This window comes from Sminthopsis crassicaudata, chromosome 4, assembly GCF_048593235.1.
Source record: "Sminthopsis crassicaudata isolate SCR6 chromosome 4, ASM4859323v1, whole genome shotgun sequence".
Classification (NCBI taxonomy): Eukaryota; Metazoa; Chordata; class Mammalia; order Dasyuromorphia; family Dasyuridae; genus Sminthopsis; species Sminthopsis crassicaudata.
Genome location: NC_133620.1, coordinates 63898478 through 63921362, shown reverse-complemented (window position 1 = coordinate 63921362; position 22885 = coordinate 63898478). Strand labels below are relative to the sequence as shown.

The window sequence follows — 22885 nt, the reverse complement described above, 5'->3', positions numbered from 1 at the left end:
GTTTCCATCTATGTCAAGATCTTTGATCCTAGTTCTTTTAAAAAAAAAAAAAAAAAAAAAATCTGTCACCGGATTGACTTAACATTAAAAAAGAAAAAAAGAAAGATAGCCATGTTGATCATTCACAATTTCTTTGTTGTTAAGACCCTTTAAAGGATGAATAAAATAATTGAAAAAAAATGACATATTCAAGATAAAAATATAAATAGGCTTTTAAAGTAATATGAAAATAAACTTTAAATAAGACAAAAGGGTTAAAGCAAAGCCTTTGTTTCAGTGAAACTGGAAGATTGATTTTATTGTTTGTGTTAGAAAATCTTAAATGTGTTTTTAACTCTTGTGCTTAATCTCAGGTCAACTGATAGTCAACTGAAGTTGTGGAATGTGGGGAAACCACACTGTTTGCGTTCCTTCAAGGGCCATATCAATGAAAAGAATTTTGTTGGATTGGCTTCCAATGGAGATTACATAGCCTGTGGTAAGTTAAAGTTAAAGCAGTATGATGAAATAAAATGAGGAGCAGATTTGGAATTAGTGTTTCTGGATTTGCATCTGTGTGTTACTTGTGGACAAGTCATTTCTCCTTTGGCCTCAGTTTTTCTCATCTTTAAAATGAAGAAGTTATATTAGACCACGCTTATGTTTCCTTTTTTATTGTATATCTGTGATACCGTGTCAACCTTTTCCTTGGTGCTGTTTAACATCTGTTTATGTCTTATAAATTGACTGCTAAATACACTGTTTATCTTCTGTCTGTCTGTTTTTTCTGTCATATATTTTTATCCATTATATGTCTCTCCATCACCTGTCTCCAATCTCCATGTATTTACAAAAATATATATAGCTCTGTGCTTACATGTATACATAATACAAACATACACAGGCATTTGTGTATATATACTTTTATTTATATATAAATTATACATATAATTATATAAGTATGTATGTTTAGGAGGAAGCTTTATGGACCAGATTTTATTTTTTTGGTATTTTCCTCACCCACTGTATATATAAATATAATATATTTTAATATACACTTTATATGTGTATTAACATCATATATTGTCTGCCTGCCCTACTATCAAATAGACAAACTGTGAGAAATTATTAACTTACTGAATTTTTATGTAAATATCTATGCTAAAAATCTAAATATGGTCATACTGGTGTTTCATTGAATGAAATGATCCATTAAAAGACATATTTTAGATGATTAAAGTACCTATTTAAGGATAAACTTTTTAAAACTACTTTAACAGAAACATTTCTAAAATGATTATTCTCATCTTTTTGTCTTTTTTAAATTTATTTTTATCGATGACTTTTTTTCCACATCAATTTAATTTCTGAGTATTTAGCTTTTCTTTCCCCTATTTATCAGACTTTTTCTTGTAATAGAGTTAAAAAAAAAAAAAAAAAAGCAGGTCAGCAAAATTAATTTACTATTGCTTATATGTGACAACATATACAACATTATATACCCATTGGTCTCTACATTTACAAAAAGCAGAAAGCAGCACATTTACTCAGCTCTTCTTTGGATCCAGTCTTTACCATTATAATTGTGCAATATTCAGTTTCATTTTATTATTTGTTTACATTGTTGTAGTTATTGTATATGTTGTTTGATTATGTATGATCTACATTTAAGAATGTAATCTGATGGGAAGTTACTTTGTGTCTAGTCAGGAATTCTGCCCTATTATCTGCTCTTACTATGAAAACTCCACCAAAGGCCAGTTTATCCTATTTCTAGTTTCTGTGTCCTCTCCCCTCTTTGCCACCATTACTATTTTGTGTCCTGCTGCACTCAAGCTCTCTGCTAGAGATGAATGTAGTCACAGAATCACAGAAATTGAGCATTGGGAAAGATCTGAGCAACTATCTTGTTTAATTCATATAGCAAAAGAATCCTCTGTAACACACAAAGAAACCAGCAATGCAGCTTTTGCTTCAAGACTTTCAAAGAAGGAGACCTGCCATTCTACTTTTGGATAACTTCAATTGTGAGAGGGCTTTTTTTTTTTTTTTTTGATGTTAATTCTAAATTTGCCTCTTTGCAATTTTTACTTGTTGTTTGTGGTTCCTCCTGTGGGAGCAAAGGATAGAAATCTAATCCTTCCTTCATTTGACAGTTTTTTAAAAAGTTGAAGAAACTATCATGTCTTCCTCCAAGTCTTCTTCTCCAAACATGTCCAGTTCTTTAGGAAATCATATGGGAAGGATTCTGGAAGGATGGTGGAGTAAATCAGTAAATTTCAAACTCTCCAGATTTTCCCTACCCTCAGAAGAAATTTGTGCCTCATAGCAAACAGAGACTGATGAAAAAATCAAGAAGACTCTGTGAGAACAAGGATCCTAGTATAACCCAAGAAGATCTGAAGAAAGACCCTTGCTAGGGATTAGCCAGTGTGAAGTGCAAACACTTTAGGATAGTTTGGCATAAAACACCAAGTGGGGTCCCTGAAACACAGAAACTTTCACCTCTTGCACTGTGTGTAGAGTCAGGGATCTGAGTCCATGAAGACTGAGTGAATCTGGACTAATTGAGAACATCAGACCCAGCTGTGCTGCAGAGATGCGGCCCTGGGCAAGAAGGAACTAGCACCTGGTAAATGCAGAAGCAGTAGAGCAAGGATGCTGTTAGCTGTGGGCACTTGTAGGAGCTCTTGGATTGGGGTTCCAGGTTAGAGGGGAAAGCTGAAGTGAAGCTAGACATACTCTCCCTTTACCCCAAGATTAGAAGTGCTTACATTAATATTTCTCATTAAAAAAAAAAAAAATGAACTGACAGAGAAGAGAGAGCCCAATCATAGAAACTTACGTTGAGAGTAGGGAAGACCACGATTCATCTTCAGAGGACACTGCATTTTAAAAAAGCTTCTACTCTAAAGAGTAATGTTTTTTTTTTGTTGTTTTGTTTTTGTTGTTTTTTTTTTAAATTTTTTTTATTATATATATATATATATATTTTTTATAATATTATCCCTTGTATTCATTTTTCCAAATTACCCCCCCTCCCTCTATTCCCTCCCCCCGATGACAGTTAATCCCATACATTTTACATGTGTTACAATATAGTCTAGGTACAATACATGTGTGTGAATATCATTTTCTTGTTGCACAATAAACATTAGAATCCGAAGGTACATGCAACCTGGGCAGACAGATATTAGTGCTAACAATTTACATTCACTTCCCAGTGTTTCTTCTCTGGGTGTAGCTACCTCTGTCCATCATTGATCAACTGGAAGTGAGTTGGATCTTCTTTATGTTGAAGATTTCCACTTCCATCAGAATACATCCTCATACAGCATTGTTGTTGAAGTGTACAGTGATCTTCTGGTTCTGCTCATTTCACTCAGCATCAGTTGATTTAAGTCTCTCCAGGCCTCTCTGTATTCCTCCTGCTGGTCATTTCTTACAGAGCATTAATATTCCATAACCTTCATATACCACAATTTACCCAACCATTCTCCAACTGATGGACATCCATTCATCTTCCAGTTTCTAGCTACAACAAAAAGAGCTGCCACAAACATTTTGGCACATATATGTCTCTTTCCGCTTCTAAAGAGTAATGTTAAATGACTCCCTCGCCAGAGAGAATTTATAGAAGAGAGAGAGAAAAAAAAAAAAGAATTTAAAAATCAAATGAGAGCCATTGAGGAAAACTTAAAAAGTAAAAACAATACCTAAAAAACAAGTTTATGAAAAAAATTTACTAACTAGAAAAGGAGATAAAGTTTCAAAGCCAATGAAACTATGAGAGATCAAGAAATACCAAAACAGATTATAAAGAATGAAAAAATAGATCAGAATGTGAAACATAAAAAAAAATAGCATATCTGAAGAACAGATTAAAAAGAGAATATGGAAAAATAATTGGGCTACCTGAAAGCTATGACCAAAAGCAGAACATTGACACAGTAATGAAAGAAGTAATTTAAGAAAATTGTCCTGGAGCGATAGAACATAGGGAGAAAGTAGAAATAGAAAAAAAAATCCACCAATCATCACCTCAGAGTGATCAAAAAACACATAAGAATATTATTGCCAAATTTTGAAACTCCCATATGAAAAGGAAATTTTGCAAGAAGCAAGGAAAAAACAATTCAAATATGCTGGAGCTACAATTATTCTAATTGTTTGGGATTTAGCAGTAGTCACAATAAAAGACTGCAGGTTCTGGAATTATATCTACCAGCAATCAAAAGAACTAGGCCTGTGGCCAAAAATATCATATTCAGCCAAGTCATTCATAATATTGAATTAAAAAATGGACATTCAATGAACTTGAAGATTTTTAGGACTTTCAACCAAACCTGAATTCAATAGAAAATTTAAATATAAGAGCAGCAAATATGAAAGATTAATTTCAAGGAAGTTAACATGGGCAAATTATTTTTTACATGGAAATGTATATCATATGTTTAAAACTGACATCAGCAGTTGAATAGCTTTAAAAATTGTCAGTTTAAGATAAAAATAGTAATTATGTTATACTGATAAGGTACAGAAGAAGAATAGACACATAGGCATCAGAGAAGGGAGTAGGACTGGTAGTTCGAAAACCTACTCACATTGAAAATGTGTTAAATAGACAATAGTACACACACACTCTCTCTCTCTATTTATATATATATATATATGCACACACACACACGACATGAAGAATATTGCACTCTCCAAATTCTATAAAGAACTGAGGGAGGAGAAATGGAAGAGGAAGAAGCAAAGGGTGAGGGACGAAGGTGGGGGAAGATTAGGTAAGTTAAGGAATAAAATTAAAGAGTTAGTAGGGATAGGAAAGATGTGTGTGGGCATGTGTGTATATGTGTATGTCTATACATAAATACATTCTTGCTTAACTATAGCTTACCTGGGGATAGTGGGAAGGGGATGAAAGGGGAAAAAAAGGTGCACTGCAGAGAACAAAAGAACAACCTACAAGAAAGTACAAAAAAGATGGACATGAATATGATTTGTTCTACTATTATATATCTTTTCTTGAACCAGTAATTTATTGTTATATGTTTTGAATACTCCTTGATGATCTGCTGTGCACATTTAAAAAAAAAACAAGAGAGAAAGAAACATGTCATGGTCTCAAAACCCTTTACCATCATGGTCATTATCCTTTAAATCCTGTCTATATATCAATGTCCTTCAAAAACTCTGACTTTCAGATCTAAAATACAGTATTTCAAATGATATATAACAAGCAGAGAGTACAATGGGATCATCATCTCATACCTTGAATGTATTTCCCTTGTGATGTAATACTTGATAACATGAACTTTTGTTGATCCCCACATTATACTACTGATTCATCAAGCTTACAAAGCTCCTGATTCTTTTTCAGAAAACAAAACAAACAAACAAACAAACAAAAAAAACCTGTCCTTGCCTCATATCTTTTCCTTGTGAAATTAAAATTTTATGACCAAATGCAAGACTTTATATTTATCCCTTTTTCAGCCCAGTGCTCTCACTTATCATTACATATTAGTACAAATGTTAAGCATCACACATCAAGAAGATACTTTATCATAGAGCTCTTACCATATTGGCATTGAACCATTTACTAATAATCTTTAGGGAATATACATTCAACCAGTACCACATATATTTGGCTTAATTGTTTTTAATCCATATCTCTTTCTCTAAAAAAAAAAAAAAAAATGATGTTAAATATTTCATTGAAATTTCTGTGAAAATCTAGGGGAATTGTATCTATATATTTCTAACATTTGCCACAAGTTTAGTAATCCTTAAAAAAAAAAAAAAAAAAAGGAAGTTAGGTAAGCTAACTTTTTGTTGATTAAACTGTGCTTGGCTCTTTATCATTACTGCTTCCCGTTCTAGATGTTTCACAACTGTGTCCCCAATGATCTATTCTATAATTTTCCCAAGAATTAACACCAAATTCAATGGCGGAATTTACAAATTCTGTTCTCTTCTTTATATGTACTCTTGTGACCCTCTCTCACTTTCCATGCTTTTTTACATTATCACTGACAGTGGCTCAGCATTCACTTGTCTCAGTTCTCTCAGAATTTGAATATATAATTCATCTGGTGTTAGGATTACAAGGTGAGAACTCAGGTCGACTTGACAGTTCTCTGGCTCAGACCTTTGGTTCGGCTCTTTAAAGGGAGTTTACACCTTAGGAATTCTAAGAGGAGCAAGTTCATTGGTAGAAGTATTTCCCCCATGCCCCATTGAGTTCTCACATGCCTATTCTCTGGGAGGATAAAAAAAGGGCAGAATTGGGTCTGAGAGGATCTACTCTGATAATAGAGTTGTGACGCCAGGCAGGCTGAAAGGAGACCAGTCTGATTTGGGGAAGGACAAGAGCTGGAGGAGATTCAGAGCTCCCAAGAAACCTGTGGACAGAGGATAAGATTTTACAGATTTCCTCCCAAGAAGGATTATAATTGAGCAGACAACTGGACCCTCACAATTCAAGAACTTTACATATTGGCGCCCTACGTGGGACAAGGACTTTTGCTTATCCTGACAAGGACTTATTCTGAGCCCTTCAGAGGAGCTAGCCCAGACCTTCGCATTTAAGGACTTATTCTGAGCCCCTTAGGAGGAGCTAGACCGGACCCTTGCAATCTGGCCTAATACTCTCTTACTTTGCTTTCTCCTTACTTATCTTACATGTCAGTTGCCTGATAATTGTTTTTGTTATATTGTTTCTAATGTATAAGCTATTATACTTTTCAGAGAAAATGAAAACACTGTTGTTGGTTATTATTAACCATCAATCTCAAGCAAATGTCTTGCCCTTTGTTCGATCTTCTTTTTTCTCACAGTTCTGCTTTTTAAAAAAGGTAAAACAAAATTTTTACCTTGCCTTTATTTCCCTTTCCAGCCTCAATTCATTAAAACTTTTAACATTCTTTTTTTTCTTTTTTATTTTTATTTTATTTTATAATTATAACTCTTTTTTTTTGACAGTACATATGCATGGGTAATTTTTAACATTTTAACATGGGTAATTTTAAACTTTTAACATTCTACACAGTGTTTTACAGTATCATTTATTTATATATTTATTCTGGCTTTCTGGATGTTATATGAGCAAGACAATCTATATCTCTGCTCCAGGCATTTTCTCTGGCTGTCATTCATGTCTTGAGTGTTCTCTCTCATCTGTTCTGACTATTGACTTGCCTGGTTTCCTTTAAGTCTCAAACCAAATCCCAAGTTCATCAGACAGCTTTCCCCTTTGTTGTTCAGTCATTGCATTTATGTCCAACAGTTTTTCATGAGTAAAATCCAGGTGCAGACACTTACCAGTTGTGTGACCTTGTGCACATCACTTAACCCTGTTTGCTTCAGTTTTGTCATCTGTAAAATGAATGAGAGAAGGAAATACCAAACTATTCCAGTATCTTTGCCAAGAAAACTCCCAATGGAGTTTGAACATGACTGAAAAAATGACTTAGTAGTAGCTATAGCAAGCTATAGATTCTTTTCAGGAAAATCCATTAGAATGTCCCTTGTCTTTTAAACTCTGACCTGCTTTTTAAAATTTATGTAATTCCAAGAAATACAAGGGTGAAGAAACCTTTCCTTTCAATTCCTCAACAGTTGACAATCAATGTTCTCTAAATGGTTAAATGGTAAAACTTATCCTCAGACCAGTTAAAATGTGAATTTAAAATGTGACATAAAAATCAAATATTTTTTATAGTGAGATTTATTGAAGGATATGAGTTGTTGCATTGATGAATTGTATCAGTAACTATATTGGACATTGAATGCTAGAAGTAGGAATGATTCTGATGGTCCCTTTATGACTAGATGAAGTACATACTCTTCCCAGTTTTATAGATTTTTTTTTTTGGTAGTCCCATGCAAGCTTCCTGCATGATGATAGTGGTATGAAAATCCATGTGAAAGTTACAGAATGAGTCTTAAACAACATTTCAATTTGAGGCAAGATTGGTCATACTAATGTAATGAAAAAGCTATACTTCTGACAGTCTCTCACTCTTGAAGTGTTCTTAAAGAATTGAGTGCTCATTGGTCATCCAGCCTATGTTGGGAGAACAGTTTTTTTTGGAGTACTAATTGCCCAGAGTACACAAAACTAGCCTTTCCACAGACAAGATTAACTACCATCCTCAAGAAATATTCAGACTCAGCAACCTTAGATGCAGGTACCTGTGGATGGAGGGACCTTTAATGTATTGGTTCTTATAATTAATCTCAAGATGATATACAATTAATGATCTTGAGAAATGGCAATTTTGTTAGGATGAGCAATCTTCTTAATATGAATAATAATGAACAACTTGAGAGTATCCTTGACAGAAGCTGCTTTTATCTTTTGGGTGAGAGTGTCTTGTCAGAAATTAAAAGAAACTGATGCACTTTTGACAAATTTATGAGGCTACAAGAGGCTATGCTTCAAAGAAACAGTCAGTTTCATCTTCAGCAAAACTAATTACAGTAAACTATAGTTATTGTTTCTTCTTTTTAGGAATGGAATCTTTCTAAATAGCTATGGTACTTGTAGTTTCTTCCTGCCTTCTATAAATAGAAGCTTGCCTCTTGCTGCCTCAAACTCTCTCCCTTCCCCACCACTACAAGGGAGTGTTGGATTAATGTTCCTTATGAGCACTCTCTCCTTTTCCCTTTCCAAGCAAGATTTCTCTTTTATTCCTTCCATACATCATTCCCTTCCATTGCTTTTATATTATTCTCCCACAGTTCCTCTATATATTTTACCTCTTTTTTGAGTGATTAAAGAAATTATTCATCCTTCACTTTTTTTTTTTGGTGGAAGTTTGTCTCCAGTTCTTCTATATATTTTACCTTTCCCCATTCTTCCAAAGAAGATAGTGATTTACTCGGGTTCAGGAGATCTGAATATGATATAATGTTTTGATGTGATATAGTAATAATCCATGGAACATTAATTCTTCTCTATCTCTGTATTTAATAAGTTCCCTTTAAGATTTTAACTTGTAATCTTTTTTGTCCATTGATGATCCTTTTTTTCTCTTATTCCTCACTTTAATCTTTTTTTTAAAGGAAAAAAATGATTTCATTACTTAGTCTTTGATAATGATATTTATTTTTCATGTGTTTCCCTTGTTGGTAATATTTGCAGGATTAATACTCTCTTCATAACTTTTTTTGTTGTTTTTGTTGTTTTGTTTTGTAGAAATCTCATTCTTTTCAAACTTTTAAAGTTGCTAATTGTGGTGCAGTTTTTCAGCTTATGAGTTAAAATTTAAGCTCTTTTGTTTTTTCAAATTTATTTTTTCATTCATTTTTCCTATTTCTTATGACCACAGAGTTTCTGAGGATATCACTATGGAGAAGTGATTGGCTGTTCCTTTATAGCTTAAGATTCTTAAGATTGCTTTTAAAAGTTCTGGGCATTATAATTGTAACATTACCTGCCATCTCATATTCATAGTTTTTCTATATCTGTCATGATTTGTTGTGGGTTTTTTTTTTGTTTTGTTTTGTTTTGGTTTGGTTTGGTTTTCCCCAGAAGATATATGATCATTTTTATTTCTTCATGATATTGTAGAGGTGTGTCTGTTTTCTTTCTGTCAAATTCATGTTAACATTTGTTTCCTTGTGTTTCTCTTCTGTTTCTCTTTTCCTTTTTTTTTTCATTTCTATATTTTTACATCTGATGTGAACAAATCTTTCAGGACTTTTACTCCTTTGACTTAATAATCTAATGTATTTCTATGTTTTATATCTCGTTTGCTTTTTTCAATTTTTCATTGAAAATATGAATTCTTTTTTAATTATTATAAAGTATGTTGTTATTATTCTTTTATCTCTATAGAGTTCTATAGAACTGTTTTTGGTTAGAGAATATGTTCATTTTCTTTCATGATGTATTTTTCCATGATTTTTGACCTCACTTTCAATTTTTACTTAGTACTTCTTTCTTTATCAACTTTTCTCTTAAGTTTATTTATGAACTAGTTTTTTTTTTTTTTTTTTTTTTTTTGAGTTCAGCATTTGGGTATTTCCATTTTTCTCCTTTTTTCTCAATTTGTTGTTGCACTTGCTCTTTCATGCCTCCACATTATATTTCAGAGAGATAGTACTTTCCCAAATGATTTTCTTGTCTTTTTTCCTTGGATAAAAACTCTTTCCCTCTCATGTATTGCTTCATACTACCCTTTGTCTTCCAGTTGCTTTCCCTCTTTCTTTGAGTAATTGAACAAAATCATTCTCTTTTGCTTTTTGAGATATGTAATGACATTTAGGTTGGGCCATTACTATTAGAGGACAAGATAGGGACCTTACTAGTCAACCTTGAAGGATAAGTCTACAAAATTGTTTTTTCTTATATGTATCAGATATGTGAGATGAGTTTATTGTGTTGGGACAGTGATTGGGGAAAACCTTGTTAAACATTTAAGGTCTCCAATGTTATTTCATGAGATTATTCCTTTCTGTGGTATATTTGTCATCTTATCTTATGGATTTAGCTTTATTTATTCTTTATCTGGTTCATAATTCCTTTATATTGTTCTGATATGGAAGGGCAAATAGAGAAGTTCACAAATCTTTTTTGCCTTCTAAAGCAGTTACCTTAAAAAATGTTTAGCTTTTTATTGATAAAGATCATCCTTATTAATTGTAGACAATTGTATAATTGTTTCCAGGCTGCTGTGCTTAAAAAAAAAAAAATCCTTGTTTTATAGTTTGTGCTTTCCCTCAATGTCAGATATGGTTTTTCTTTTCTCTTGGTATATATGACAGTTAATCTGTTAATATTTCCAGGATCTGACACCTAATTTGCCGCTTCTAAACCAGTCATAGGAAACTAGGACAAATTAACCATTTTGCTTAAATGTTTATTTAAAATTACATGCAAAATTAAGAAAGAGTCTTGAGAGAGAACTTGAGGTTTAAATTCATATGCTTTTTGCATATAATATGAACAAAATATGTTTCGTAGAAGCATTGGGTGGATATAGAATCAGAATTCATCCTCTTGTTAACAGTCCAGAGCAAAACAAGAAAGTCATTTTAAAATTGACTAATTGAGCTTTGGCCCTAGGCTAATTCTGCATAATTTCTTCCTCATATATTCTCTCTTTATTCCTTATTTAACTCATAATCAATTTACCATTTTTCTAAGACCCCATAAAACATCTATGAGATGATTTTTGGACTAGATGGTCTTTTAGTTAACTGAGGGGCTTTCTTGTAAAGTCTACAGTGTGAACCACTTGAAGTACCTTGTTCAGCATTTTGCTTAACTATTTTCAAGAACCATACTTTGTGAGGCATCTGGGAAATGTCTTCCATATTAAAATGTATCAGCTATCTGTAGGTTTCAAACAATTTTAAAATTTAAAAAAATCAGCATCAGCAGCTTGATCTCCTAAAAAGGACCAAGAATTCAGTTCAATCAATTTTAAGTAAAATGAGAAGAATGGACCTTGAATAAATCAGTTGAAATGTTTTCATTTCTCTCTCCTACTCCTTACAGCTAAAAAATAAATCACCAAATCTCAATTCTGTCTCCAGTATTCCCTCTGTTCAGGTTTTTCTTTTCCTTTGATTTTGCTACCATCTTATTTCAGGTTCTCATCACTTCTTGCCTAAACGGTAGTATCAGGCTTCCTAATTGGTCTCTTTGCCTCAAGTCTTTCTCTTTTTCTAGCTTATGCTTCACAGATTTTCTAAAGTAATATACCTTAAGCACAGGTCAGACCATGTCATTTCTATTCTCAGAAGTTTCTCCAGTGGCTCATTATTGTCTCTGAAATGAAATATATACCCCGATTTAGCATTTAAAGCCCTTTACAGACTGACTTTATCTTGCCTTCTTAGATCTGTTACATGTTACTCTTTTTTCACATATTTTCTAAGTCAGAGTTTATATAAGTAATGATTATATATTAAGAATTCTTACCTTCTAAAAATAATTTGTGCTTTTATTTCCAGGAAGTGAAAATAATTCCCTCTACTTATACTACAAGGGCCTTTCAAAGACGTTGCTGACTTTTAAATTTGATACAGTCAAAAGTGTCTTAGACAAGGACCGGAAAGAAGATGACACAAATGAATTTGTTAGTGCTGTTTGTTGGAGGGCACTACCAGATGGGGTAAGTTACAAATCATGTTTTTGTTGAACCATCTCCTACATAATTATTTTAAATATTAAGTTAAATATTTATTTGGAGAATTAACACAGTTTTATTTATTGTCTAATTATACACACTGTTACATTGCTATAAAACACACAATTGTTAAGGGTAATTTATTTAAGTAATGTGGGGAAATTGATGTTTTATTGATTTTGTAATGTAGGAAAAGAAAAAATGTGTAAATCATGTAATTCAACACTCTGTTAATGCAGAATTATTTCCTACAAAAATGCCATTACTAGGTTAAATATCTTCATATTTTATTTAATTTCTTAAGCAATAAACTATATTTTTCCCAAGCCAGAGTTAAAGAACTGAGAACAATCCCAAGAGTTCATCTGGCTTGTTATCCTGTCTTTCTGACATTTAAAGTTAAATAAACAGATTTCCCCCCTTTTCTTGAAGCTATTTTTTTTAAAAAAAATTTTTTTTATCTCTTACTGCCTCCTATTTTGCAATTTAGTAATTTCCTTCAGCTTTTTTTTTAAAACTTTACTTTTTTACTTCTTCTCTTGACATATTTGACCACTTTTCATCATTCTTTCTGTTTCACATAATCTTTGAAGGAAATGGTTCATATATAATTTTATTTTTGTATTAAGAATTACATTTTTGTTAATTGATTTGTTTCAGGCATGTCATACTCTCTCTGACCCCATTTGGGGTTTTCTTGGCAAGATACTGAAGTACTTTGCCATTTCTTTCTCCAGCTCATTTTATAGATGAGGAATTGAGGTAAATATGGTTAAATGAGTTGCCTAAGGTCACACAAAGTATCCGTGGCCAATTTAAATTTAGGTTCTCTTGACTCTGGAGCTGTTGCTCTATTCACTGCACTATCTATTTGTCCCAAGAATTATGTTATATAGGTTAAAATTTATTGCTTAGGTTCAGTGGCTTTGCTTACGTGTGTGTGTATGTGTGTGTGTTTGTGTGTATGTACATTTTCTTCTATTGTCATGCTTTCTGCTACACATTATAAATTTTTATTGTCCCAAAATCATTCTGATTTTTGTTTTTGTTCACCTGGAGAGTTGGTATATACACCAACCTGACTAATTTTATCAAAATTGAAAGTACTATATATTAAAAAATCAACAGGCCTCCTTAGAATGGATACATTTTTATTAAGATCCTCAAAAAAATCAAGAGACTTAAGTAAAAGACAACTTAACTTAGTAAGGTGGGATTTTTTGGGTTTTTTTTGGGGGGGGGAGTTGTTTGGTTTTTTTGGTTTGAATTTTATGTTTTAGAGAATGATATGAAACAGCCTATTTTAAAATTATGAATAAGAAACTTGAAGCTTCTCAACAATAACAAAATAATTCTCTATTTCTGAGGTCCATGATTACCTTGGTGTGTTTAGTTCTTGCATCAGGGCAGATCTTCACTCTTCTATAACTTACTAGAAAATCTTCAAGATTTGATGTGGTTGAAAAATTCATTCCACTGTAGCCAATATGATAGAACCTTTCCTCCATCTCTCCTTAAATAGTAGAAGACCTCTAGTCTGTTGCTGGGCCCACGTTTTAAACCTGTCCATCTTCTTAACAAGCCAGAGTTAGCATTCCTCTGGTGGGTAGTGGATAGAATGCTGCATGTGGAGTCAAGAAGACTTTATCTTTCTGGGTTCAAATCTGGCATCAGACGCTTACTGGCTGTGTGACTCTGGGTAAGTCATATAACCCTGTTTGCCTCAGTTATCTCATGTTTATCAAATGAACTGGAGAGGAAAATGGCAGACTATTCCAGTATTTTTATCAAGAAAACCCAAAGGGTTTAAAAAGGGTCATGAAAGAGTTGGACATGGCTAAAAATCAACACAATAGCTGGAAAACCCAGTGTCTTTCTTAAGCTGTGATGAAACACTAGAACTAGACTTTGTCAGAGGAAATGTAAGAGCTTCCTTCTTAGGAACTACAGAAGAGGTCACAATGTAGATATCTCCCAACTTTCTATTGTAACACTTTTGTGTATAATGTGGTGCTCTGATCATTACTAAAATTTTAGAAGCAATGATCATCTTCTTTTTGGTACTTTCCCTATAACTTCTTAAGCTATGATCCAGATTCAGTTCATAGGCTAGAATTTTTCCACCTCTGCATTATATAATCAGCAAGGTATATTTGATATTAATCCTTTTTATAATCTTTAAGAGTGAATAATAGGTAACAAAACAATATCAGATAGCTACCATGGTCACAGAACTGCTTATTACCTCCTTTCTCTTGCCTAATTTCAGAAAATTAAGAAAATTCATGACTATTTTTTTTTCCCATTTCTACTGACTACACAGTTTCTTTCTTTTAATGGTAAGCACAGTTTCTTTTTGGATATTGTATGACTTTGTTTTTTTTAAAATGATTGAAACAAAAACATAGAAAAGGATTTCTGTGTGTACTTATAGATTTTTTTTTCTTCATAGTGTTTGTTCCATTATTTATTTGGGAGTGAAATTATATTTAGTAGATAGCAGTTACTTTCAGCACTAGATCATTAAAAATAAAATAAAATAAATACATTTCATTCCAACTCTCATACTTTTTTTTCCCCAAAAATATACAGGTTCAGTATCATACATGTATTTTCTTAAAATCATAGAATGTGATTGGTACATAAATCCAAGTTTTTGGATAAATTTTTTAAATCTTTTTCTTCTTCTTTTTTTTACCTAACAAAGCCACTTTTTGCCAAAAGTTTTTGGTCTTCCTTTTTTATTAGGCATAAAGTGCTTTTTAATCTTTTGTGTTTTTTCTTGATTTAAAAAAAAAATCTTATTCTTCCTCTTGATCATTTTAGTTTTCATTGACTGCTCCTCTTAGACTTGTAAGAAGAATTCCAGATATCCTAGGTGTATGATGACACCTGTCCCTTTGTTTATAAATTTCACATTAAGTTTAAGCAATCTCTGTAAGAAATATCAGATATATATTTTATTCTTATCTATCTTGAGAGGAATTTTAATCACACAATAATTACCATAATGAAATTTCAGAATAAGAATAAAATTTAGAAGCTATTTAGTCTGAAATGGAATCACTTCCATATTTCCCTGTTCAGTGATTATTCATTCTCTGATTGAAAATCTCACTAAATTAGGAATTTGCTACTTCCCAAGACAACTTGTTCTCATGTTTAATCTGTTCTAATTGTTAGGAAATATTTTACTGTATAAAATCTACTTCTTAACAACTTCCTGTCCATTAGTCTTGGTTATACCATAAGGAGTAAATAAAAATAAATCCATTCCATTATTTAAGTATTAGATCTAATATTTCAGAGTAGGGCTATGGACTCCCTGTATCTACATCTTCCTAATATCTATTTAAATTTTTTTAATCCATTTCAACCTTTCAACTCTCCCATGTATACCCCTATACTCCCATTTGCCTCATATTTCATTGAAAATATTGAGGTGGTTGTCTGAGAGCTCCTCTTCTCTCCTTTATCTCATCTTCCATTCTTTTCTAGCATGTACATTTCACTATATTTATGAAATGGGAACTAAAAGTGTTTTGCTTTCAATGGAGTATATGCCATGACTAAGATCTGATGGTATCAGAAGTTCCTCCCTGAGCAATATCCACATAAGCTTCCTCCTGTGAATGGTGGCATGGTAAAAAAAGAGCCCTAGTTTTACAATCTGGCTTCAAATACTAGCAATATCTATCTATATGTCTCAGAGCAAGTCACTGTACTACAACTAGATCACAGAAAGAAATGTCTAAAGTCACCTGTCCGTAGCAATGATTCATAAATACTTGGGAACATTTTTGATAAATACTACCATACAAAATACTACTAATTGTCAAGCTACATGACATAGAATGCTTATAAACATAAAGATCCAGGAAAAGGAATCAAAGTCATATGGAAGCAATAAATTGTACTAGTACCTTTCCTAGATTGATGATACCCAGTTTCTCTTGTTTACATCCTGTTTGTACTTAGTTGTTTACATGTTGTCTTTCCATTAGACTGTGAACTTTCTTGGAGCAAGGACTACTTTTCTTTGTTCCACATATACTTGAAGATCTTTTCAATAAGGCTTTTAAAGATAAATTTGCATAATAATGCATTTATCTTATAAAAAGCAATCTTCTCTTCCACATGTATATAAAATATTAACTATGAAAGAACAGATATTTGCTTTTCCCAGGATATTTTTGTCTGAAACTCATTAAGAAGGATTAGAAGAATTTTTCATACCAATAACTGACATGTGTATAGTTCTTTAAGATTTGCAAAATACTTTACAAACATGGTCTCACAATCTGAGAATAGGTATTGTTATCCCCATTTTACAGGTGTGGAAGTAGCTTGAGAGGACTTATCACTTGCCATTATGGGTCACACAATTAGTAACTAACTGAAGCAGAATTTGAGTCCAGGTCATCTTGACTTCAAATCCAGAATGCACTCTGCATTGTTCCTTGCTGCTCTGCAGTGGCAGAACAGTAACAAATACTTATCTTTTGCCAAAGCTTAAAAGCTAAGAAAGTTCTTAACAAGAAAAAGAAATGTTGCTTTGCTGGTAAGGTAAAAAAGGATATTAATGATGACAGTTGGTGTTGGAAGTATAGAACATGTAGATCTTTTAGGTTTATTCTACAGATCTTTTGGATTTGCATAATCCTTCCTGTACCTTGCTTACCAGAATCACAGTTTTGTATTTTTTGGATATTTGTCATTTAGCATTCAATATATATGTACAAAAGCCTTTTGTTTTCACAATATATTCATATGTTTTCAACATTTACCTTTGCAAAACCTTGTGTTCCAAATTTTTTTCTCCCCCCCTTTGCCCTGTTGTCTCCTTTAGATAATAAGTAATACAATACAATATATCATTTTAACCAAATACATTAAAATAACTTGCAGCTGTTGGTATTAGTATTTCATTGTTTTTCCATTCACAATTATTTTCTATCAATAATCCTTTTTTTTTTAATGTTTGCTTTTATATTCATTTTTTATGTTAAAATGTAGAGGAAATGCAATATAATCCTTAATTTTGAATTTTTAAATATTTTTTATATTTAAGCCCTCAGCTGTAACATGCATTAATATCTGTAAATTTAATTTCCTCAATGCTTATTTTTAAGGAAGAGAAATGAAGAGAACTTGTTCACAAACTTAAATAAACTCAGTCTGTTTAGTTAAATATTTACTTCTATATTGTAAAACTCAGTGTTTATTTGAATTTTATAACATTCGAATGTTATATGACATAATACATTGAAATAAGCTCAGTTCATTTGGATTGAATGAATTACAGTCTTTGAAATAAGCACAAGTTGGTTTATTTCAATAGCCAGTGCTCCAGATATATATATATATATATATATATATATATATATATATATATATATATATATATATATATATATGAATATATATCCCAAATGTCAAGTCATTAGTAGCTTTGGATTCAGTTTCTGAATCATCATTGATTGTCACTTAATTATTGTTTATGTAGCTAGATACATAGTTTAGTTATTAATTCAGAACAGCCATTTGGGTAAATGAAATTTACAAAACAAAAACCTCATTTTAGTATCTCTCTGAATAAAGTTTAGAAATCTAAATGTTAACAATTGATAAATTGGAATGATGTGATTTTTTTCTTTTTTTCTTGATTTCCTTATCTCTTATATGGAGGGAATAATAAAATATATAATGAGAATCAATTAGGAAACAAGATGGAGGAGAAATAGGAGTCCTTATTTTTCTGAACAACTAGCCTCTGAACAATTTAAAATTGGCTGCAAAACATTCAGTCTTTTTCATCATAGGAATAATGTGAACCAGAATGAATTATTTGTCTAGTATTTCTATTGTAAAAAGAATGTTGCTGTTCTATAAGTATCCAAGTAGCAATATTTGTCAATTTCTTATTCATTACAAAAACAAAATATAGCATACCTTTAAACTTAATATATGAATTTTGAAATTCTTTGATTTTGTTGATAGATTTTATTTTTAAATGTAATGTATTTCATAAACTAAGCCTTTTAAGGAGATTTTTACAGGATCATCACTAGGCTTTTCTGTTTTCCTGATGATATTGTCACCTGATTCTCCTCCTACTAATCTTACCACTCCTTTTCACTCTTCCACACCCACTAAACTTGGGATTCTCCTAAGACTCTCTTCTGAGTCCTTTTCTTTTCTCCCTCTGTACTATTTCTTTTGGCCACCTCATCAGCTCCTAGGAATTTAATTACCTCTTTGTAGATAATTCTCAAATCTATTTATTCAGATCTCCTATCTATAAGTGCCTGTTAAACATCATAAAGTGAATATCCTGTAAATATCTCAAAATAGTAGTCCCCAGACTGAACACCTTATATTCTCCTCTCTACCTCCCCACCAAAAAAAAAAAAAAAAAGAAAGAAAAAGAAAAGAAAAACCTTTCCCCTTTTCTCTTTTGCCTTTTAGCAGCAAGGGCATTGCCGTCTTCCTAGTCAAAACTTTGGCAGGTACAGGGAAGATGGATTGGAGGGAGGAGAAGCTTGAGACAAGATGTCAAATTTAAAAGTTATTTCAATAAAATAATATTTAAAGTGCATTGGAAATCTTAAAACATTATAAAAATGCTAAATGTTGTTAACAACATTATAGTCATATGAAAGATAATGATTGTCTGAAACAAAATAGTAGCTGTGAAAGTGAAAAGGATATATCCAGGAGACGTTATAGAGAAAAAAAAAAAAATTTACAGGACTTAGCTGAGAAGATGTATGGAATGAATAAGAATGATAAATTGAGTATGGAAACAAACTTGCAGATGTGTGTGACTGGGAAAATGGTGGGGACCTTTCCAATAATAGGGAAGTTCCAGTTAATGGTGGGTATGGGGAGTGATGTGGAGAAAATGATGAGTTCTGTTTTGGACTTTCTGACTTGGAAATATCTGTGGAGTATCCAGTAGTTAATGATGCAGGACTGCAGCTTTGGAAGGATACTGAGACTGGGATCTGAAAATTATATTTATAGAGTTGATAATTGAAAACTTTGTGAGCTGATGAGGTCACCAGAACAAGGGAAAAGGGGGGAAAAAAAAAAAAAAAGAAAGAAAGGAGGCCAATCAGGGACAGCTATTTGGTGCAGTGGATAAAGCACCAGTCCTTAAGTTAGGAGGACCTGAGTTCAAATTTGGTCTCAGACACTTAACACTTCCTAGCTGTGTGACCCTAATTGCTTCATCCAAAATAAATAAATAAATAAATAAAGGGCCAATGACTGAGCTTTAAGTAACACCCAAAATGAGAATGTGTGACATGGATGAAGTTTTTCAGAGGATACAAAAAAGAAGCTTCCAGACATAGAGAAGGAGAACTAAGAGAGAACAATGTCATGAAAACACAAAGAGGAGAGAGTGTCAAAGAGAGCAATGTCAGATACAAGAGGTTAGAAGAGATGCCAATTGAAAAAATGCCAATAATGTGGCAATTTAGAGATCATTGTTCACTTTGGAGAGATCAGTTCCAATTGAAGAAGGTTGTAAAAGAGTTTAGGAGAGAATTGAGAGAAAAGGAAATGGAAGCACTGATAGTAAAAGACCTTTTCAAGTTATAATGAAATAGGATATTTCCCAACTGATAAAAAATGAAAGTGTAACAGTTAAGATAGACTGAGGTACAAAGTTCTGAGCATGATCAATTTATTAGTAAAATATGAATTTACCAATAAATAGAATCTCAGTTTACTCAGAAAGGCTAAGACCTTGAATCAGGGGACCATCTCTCTTTTGCAGTTTGGAGAAGTACAAAATACAAAATAATTTTAAAGAACAAGTTTTGATTGGTTAAAAGAGCTTGATGTCACGAACAGCAAAATCATTGTGACTGGTTATTTGCTGAAGTGTGGAGAAACATGATTGATTGGAAATTGGGAACAAAGAACTAGCAACAACCCCTTCTTTTCATCCTGTGACTAAGAAATGTTCATTGTTTGAGTGTGCCTAACACATTAAATTTAGTGGATCAGACTTCTTTGGATAACAAACCAGTTATCCTTGAACAATTACTTGGTGGTATAAAGGTCAGACTCCCTGATGTCCATCTGTATCCCATGAGGTAAAACAGAACAGTGATTAGCAGGAGAACTGGATTTCTAAACTTAACTCATTACAAGCCATCTGACTTTCTGAGCTAAATTCAGAGACAAAGAACCATGGCTTAGGCATTTTCAGGATAAAGTCAATAGATTCAAATAAAAAATGATCGAATTTATAATAGAGAGTCTATTTTTAAAAAGATACAAATAAGCAATTTTCTGAGGAAAAAACCATAGCCATATGAAAAAAGTGATAATTTGTTTCTATTTCACAAAAAATTAAATCAACTCTGAGATTTTTCCTTACACCAATCAGATTGGCAAAATTGACAAAAAAGTAAAATTACATGTGTTCAAGAGACTGTGGAAAAACAGAAACAAGAGGATCTCCAAAGGGATCAAAGAAAAAGGGAAAGGACAAATCTGTATGATAACATTTATAGCAGCACATATGTGATGGCAAAGAAATAGAAACAAAGAAAGTACTCATCAATTGGGAATTGGATGAACAAATTGAGGAAAAGTGAATGTACTAGAATATTATTATGCTATTATTACGATGAAAAAGACAGTTTCAAAGAAGCCTGAAGTCAAAGTAATCAAACCCGAACAATTTACCTAGTAACAATAATTGAAAGTTGAAAGATTTAAAAGTTCTAATCAATTGAGTGACCAATTATGATTCCAGAAGACAAATGATGAAACATATTACTCACCTCCTGAAAGAGAATGATGGACTTAAAATGAGGCAGATTTTTTTTTAACAGGATCAATGATTTTTTTTTTCCTTGACTATGCATGTGTTATGTGACAATTTTTTTTTCCCTTTCCCTTTTTCCCCCCTAGTGGAGAGAGAAGGTGGAAAGGGAAGGAAATAATTTTTTTTTGTTATTTGAAAAAAAATATAAAATTAACTTTAAAAAGAGGACAGGAGAAGTTTCTTTGAGCACAAGTTAGAAAGCATGAGCCACTGTAGCCTTTTGTAAGCCTTGGGAAAATAGTAAGAAAAGGAATAGAATAAAAGCAACATTTTGAGGGAAGGGAAATTATATATTAATGTGACTGAAATTAAGAGAATAGATTAGGTGCTGGGCAGGAAGCTTCAGGAAAGATTCTCTAGAAGTTCTTAATCATTTTTGCAAAAAGAAAAAGTAAAACAGATAAAGTTACCAAGTAAATTATAGGAATTTTAGATCAGACAATTCATGCCAATGGGAGGAGACTGACTTTCTTAAATGTGGATGAATTAAATTTTATAAAAATAAAGGAATGGATAAAAACACTCAAAACAATTTGCTTTATTTAAGAAATTTTTAAAAGTGAATTCTGAATGAGGGAATGAAAAAATAATTTCTTACGAATCAGTTAACTAAACAAGTATGACTTGTAACCATGATTTTAGTTAAGGCTACATAAATGTCTGTAAAATGTCTGATAAAAATAGACAAACAGGGAAGTTGCTACCAAAGGAAGATGGTGTAGAGAACAATTAAAGGGTATTTCTAAAACTAGGATCAGCTTTTCATAGTAAGTATGGCAGAAGTTGATGGTGGCATTGAATAAGATGGTATCTTTAAAAGTGAAATTAAAATTTATGAAAAGAAGTTTCATATTTAATTTATTCAAATTTAATAATTGAAGAAATTTTCTTTAAACTTCATATTTAATAAAATAAAGATTATATTAACAACTTCAGTGATTCTTATAATGACCAAGAAAAAAACCAAGCATTAATGTTTTCAGTGTAATTTTCTAACCGAACTATGATAGCTCACTGTAATATCATTTCACATTTATCTTTTACCCTATAAAGATAGTTTGAACAAATTCAAAGATTTAATCAATTTTCCCAGTAACCTCATAATTCTTTGATATGCAAATAATTCTGTTTTCTAGAGATCCCAAATAATTAGGGAGAGATTGACTAACAGATACAGGTTGTGCCAAAAGACTCAATGCATTTTTAAACTATTAAATCTATTCTTATTTTCCTAATAAGTTTTAAGGTATTAAAGCTGCATCGACTTTTGAGACTTTGCATATTAATAAAATAATTAGGAATAAGTACTAGAATTGAATGAGGAGTCATGTTTTATTTTCTAATTTTATGTGTAGTGTATTTTTGTATTATAATGAGTTTTGCTTACATATGCAACATCATAGGGAGGCAACATAGCATCCTGGAAAAGGAGTCAGCAGCAGAGTTAGAAAGGCCTGGTGAAGTCACATAACTCTCAGTTGTACAAAATAGTATTCCCAGACTAGAATTATAAAGTATTTACTGATTTGTATCCATGGAGGAAATTTTCCTTGTACCAGTGAAATCACAGTAATTGACCTAAACAAAATAACAATCTTATAAATGGAGAGATTTAAATAATGAATGCTCAGAGAATGAGAGTTGCCATATGCATTTTGCTTAAAGATATCACATAGTAAAAAGATTATATTTTTAAAGTATGATGTACCAAATGGCATAATAGCTTAATTAAAAAAAAAAAAAAAGCTATGTGAATTGTATAAATACATTGATAATAAACAATAATTGTAGCTGGATTTAGTACCTTTTTTTTTTCAGATCTGAATAAATCCAACAAAAATATAAACAAAAGAGAAATCAGAAAGCTGAACTGTTTGTTGGAAAAATGTGACTTCTGAAGGAGAATATT

At 31.9% G+C, this 22885-nt stretch overlaps 1 protein-coding gene across 1 annotated transcript in view; it reads left to right on the top strand.

Moving 5' to 3' along the window:
- COP1 (COP1 E3 ubiquitin ligase) overlaps positions 1 to 22885 on the top strand; it is a 253868-nt gene that overhangs the window by 195001 nt on the left and 35982 nt on the right. The window contains 2 exon segments of the mRNA XM_074308440.1: positions 354 to 478; positions 11953 to 12113. Of these exon segments, the coding sequence (XP_074164541.1) occupies positions 354 to 478; positions 11953 to 12113 (286 nt within the window).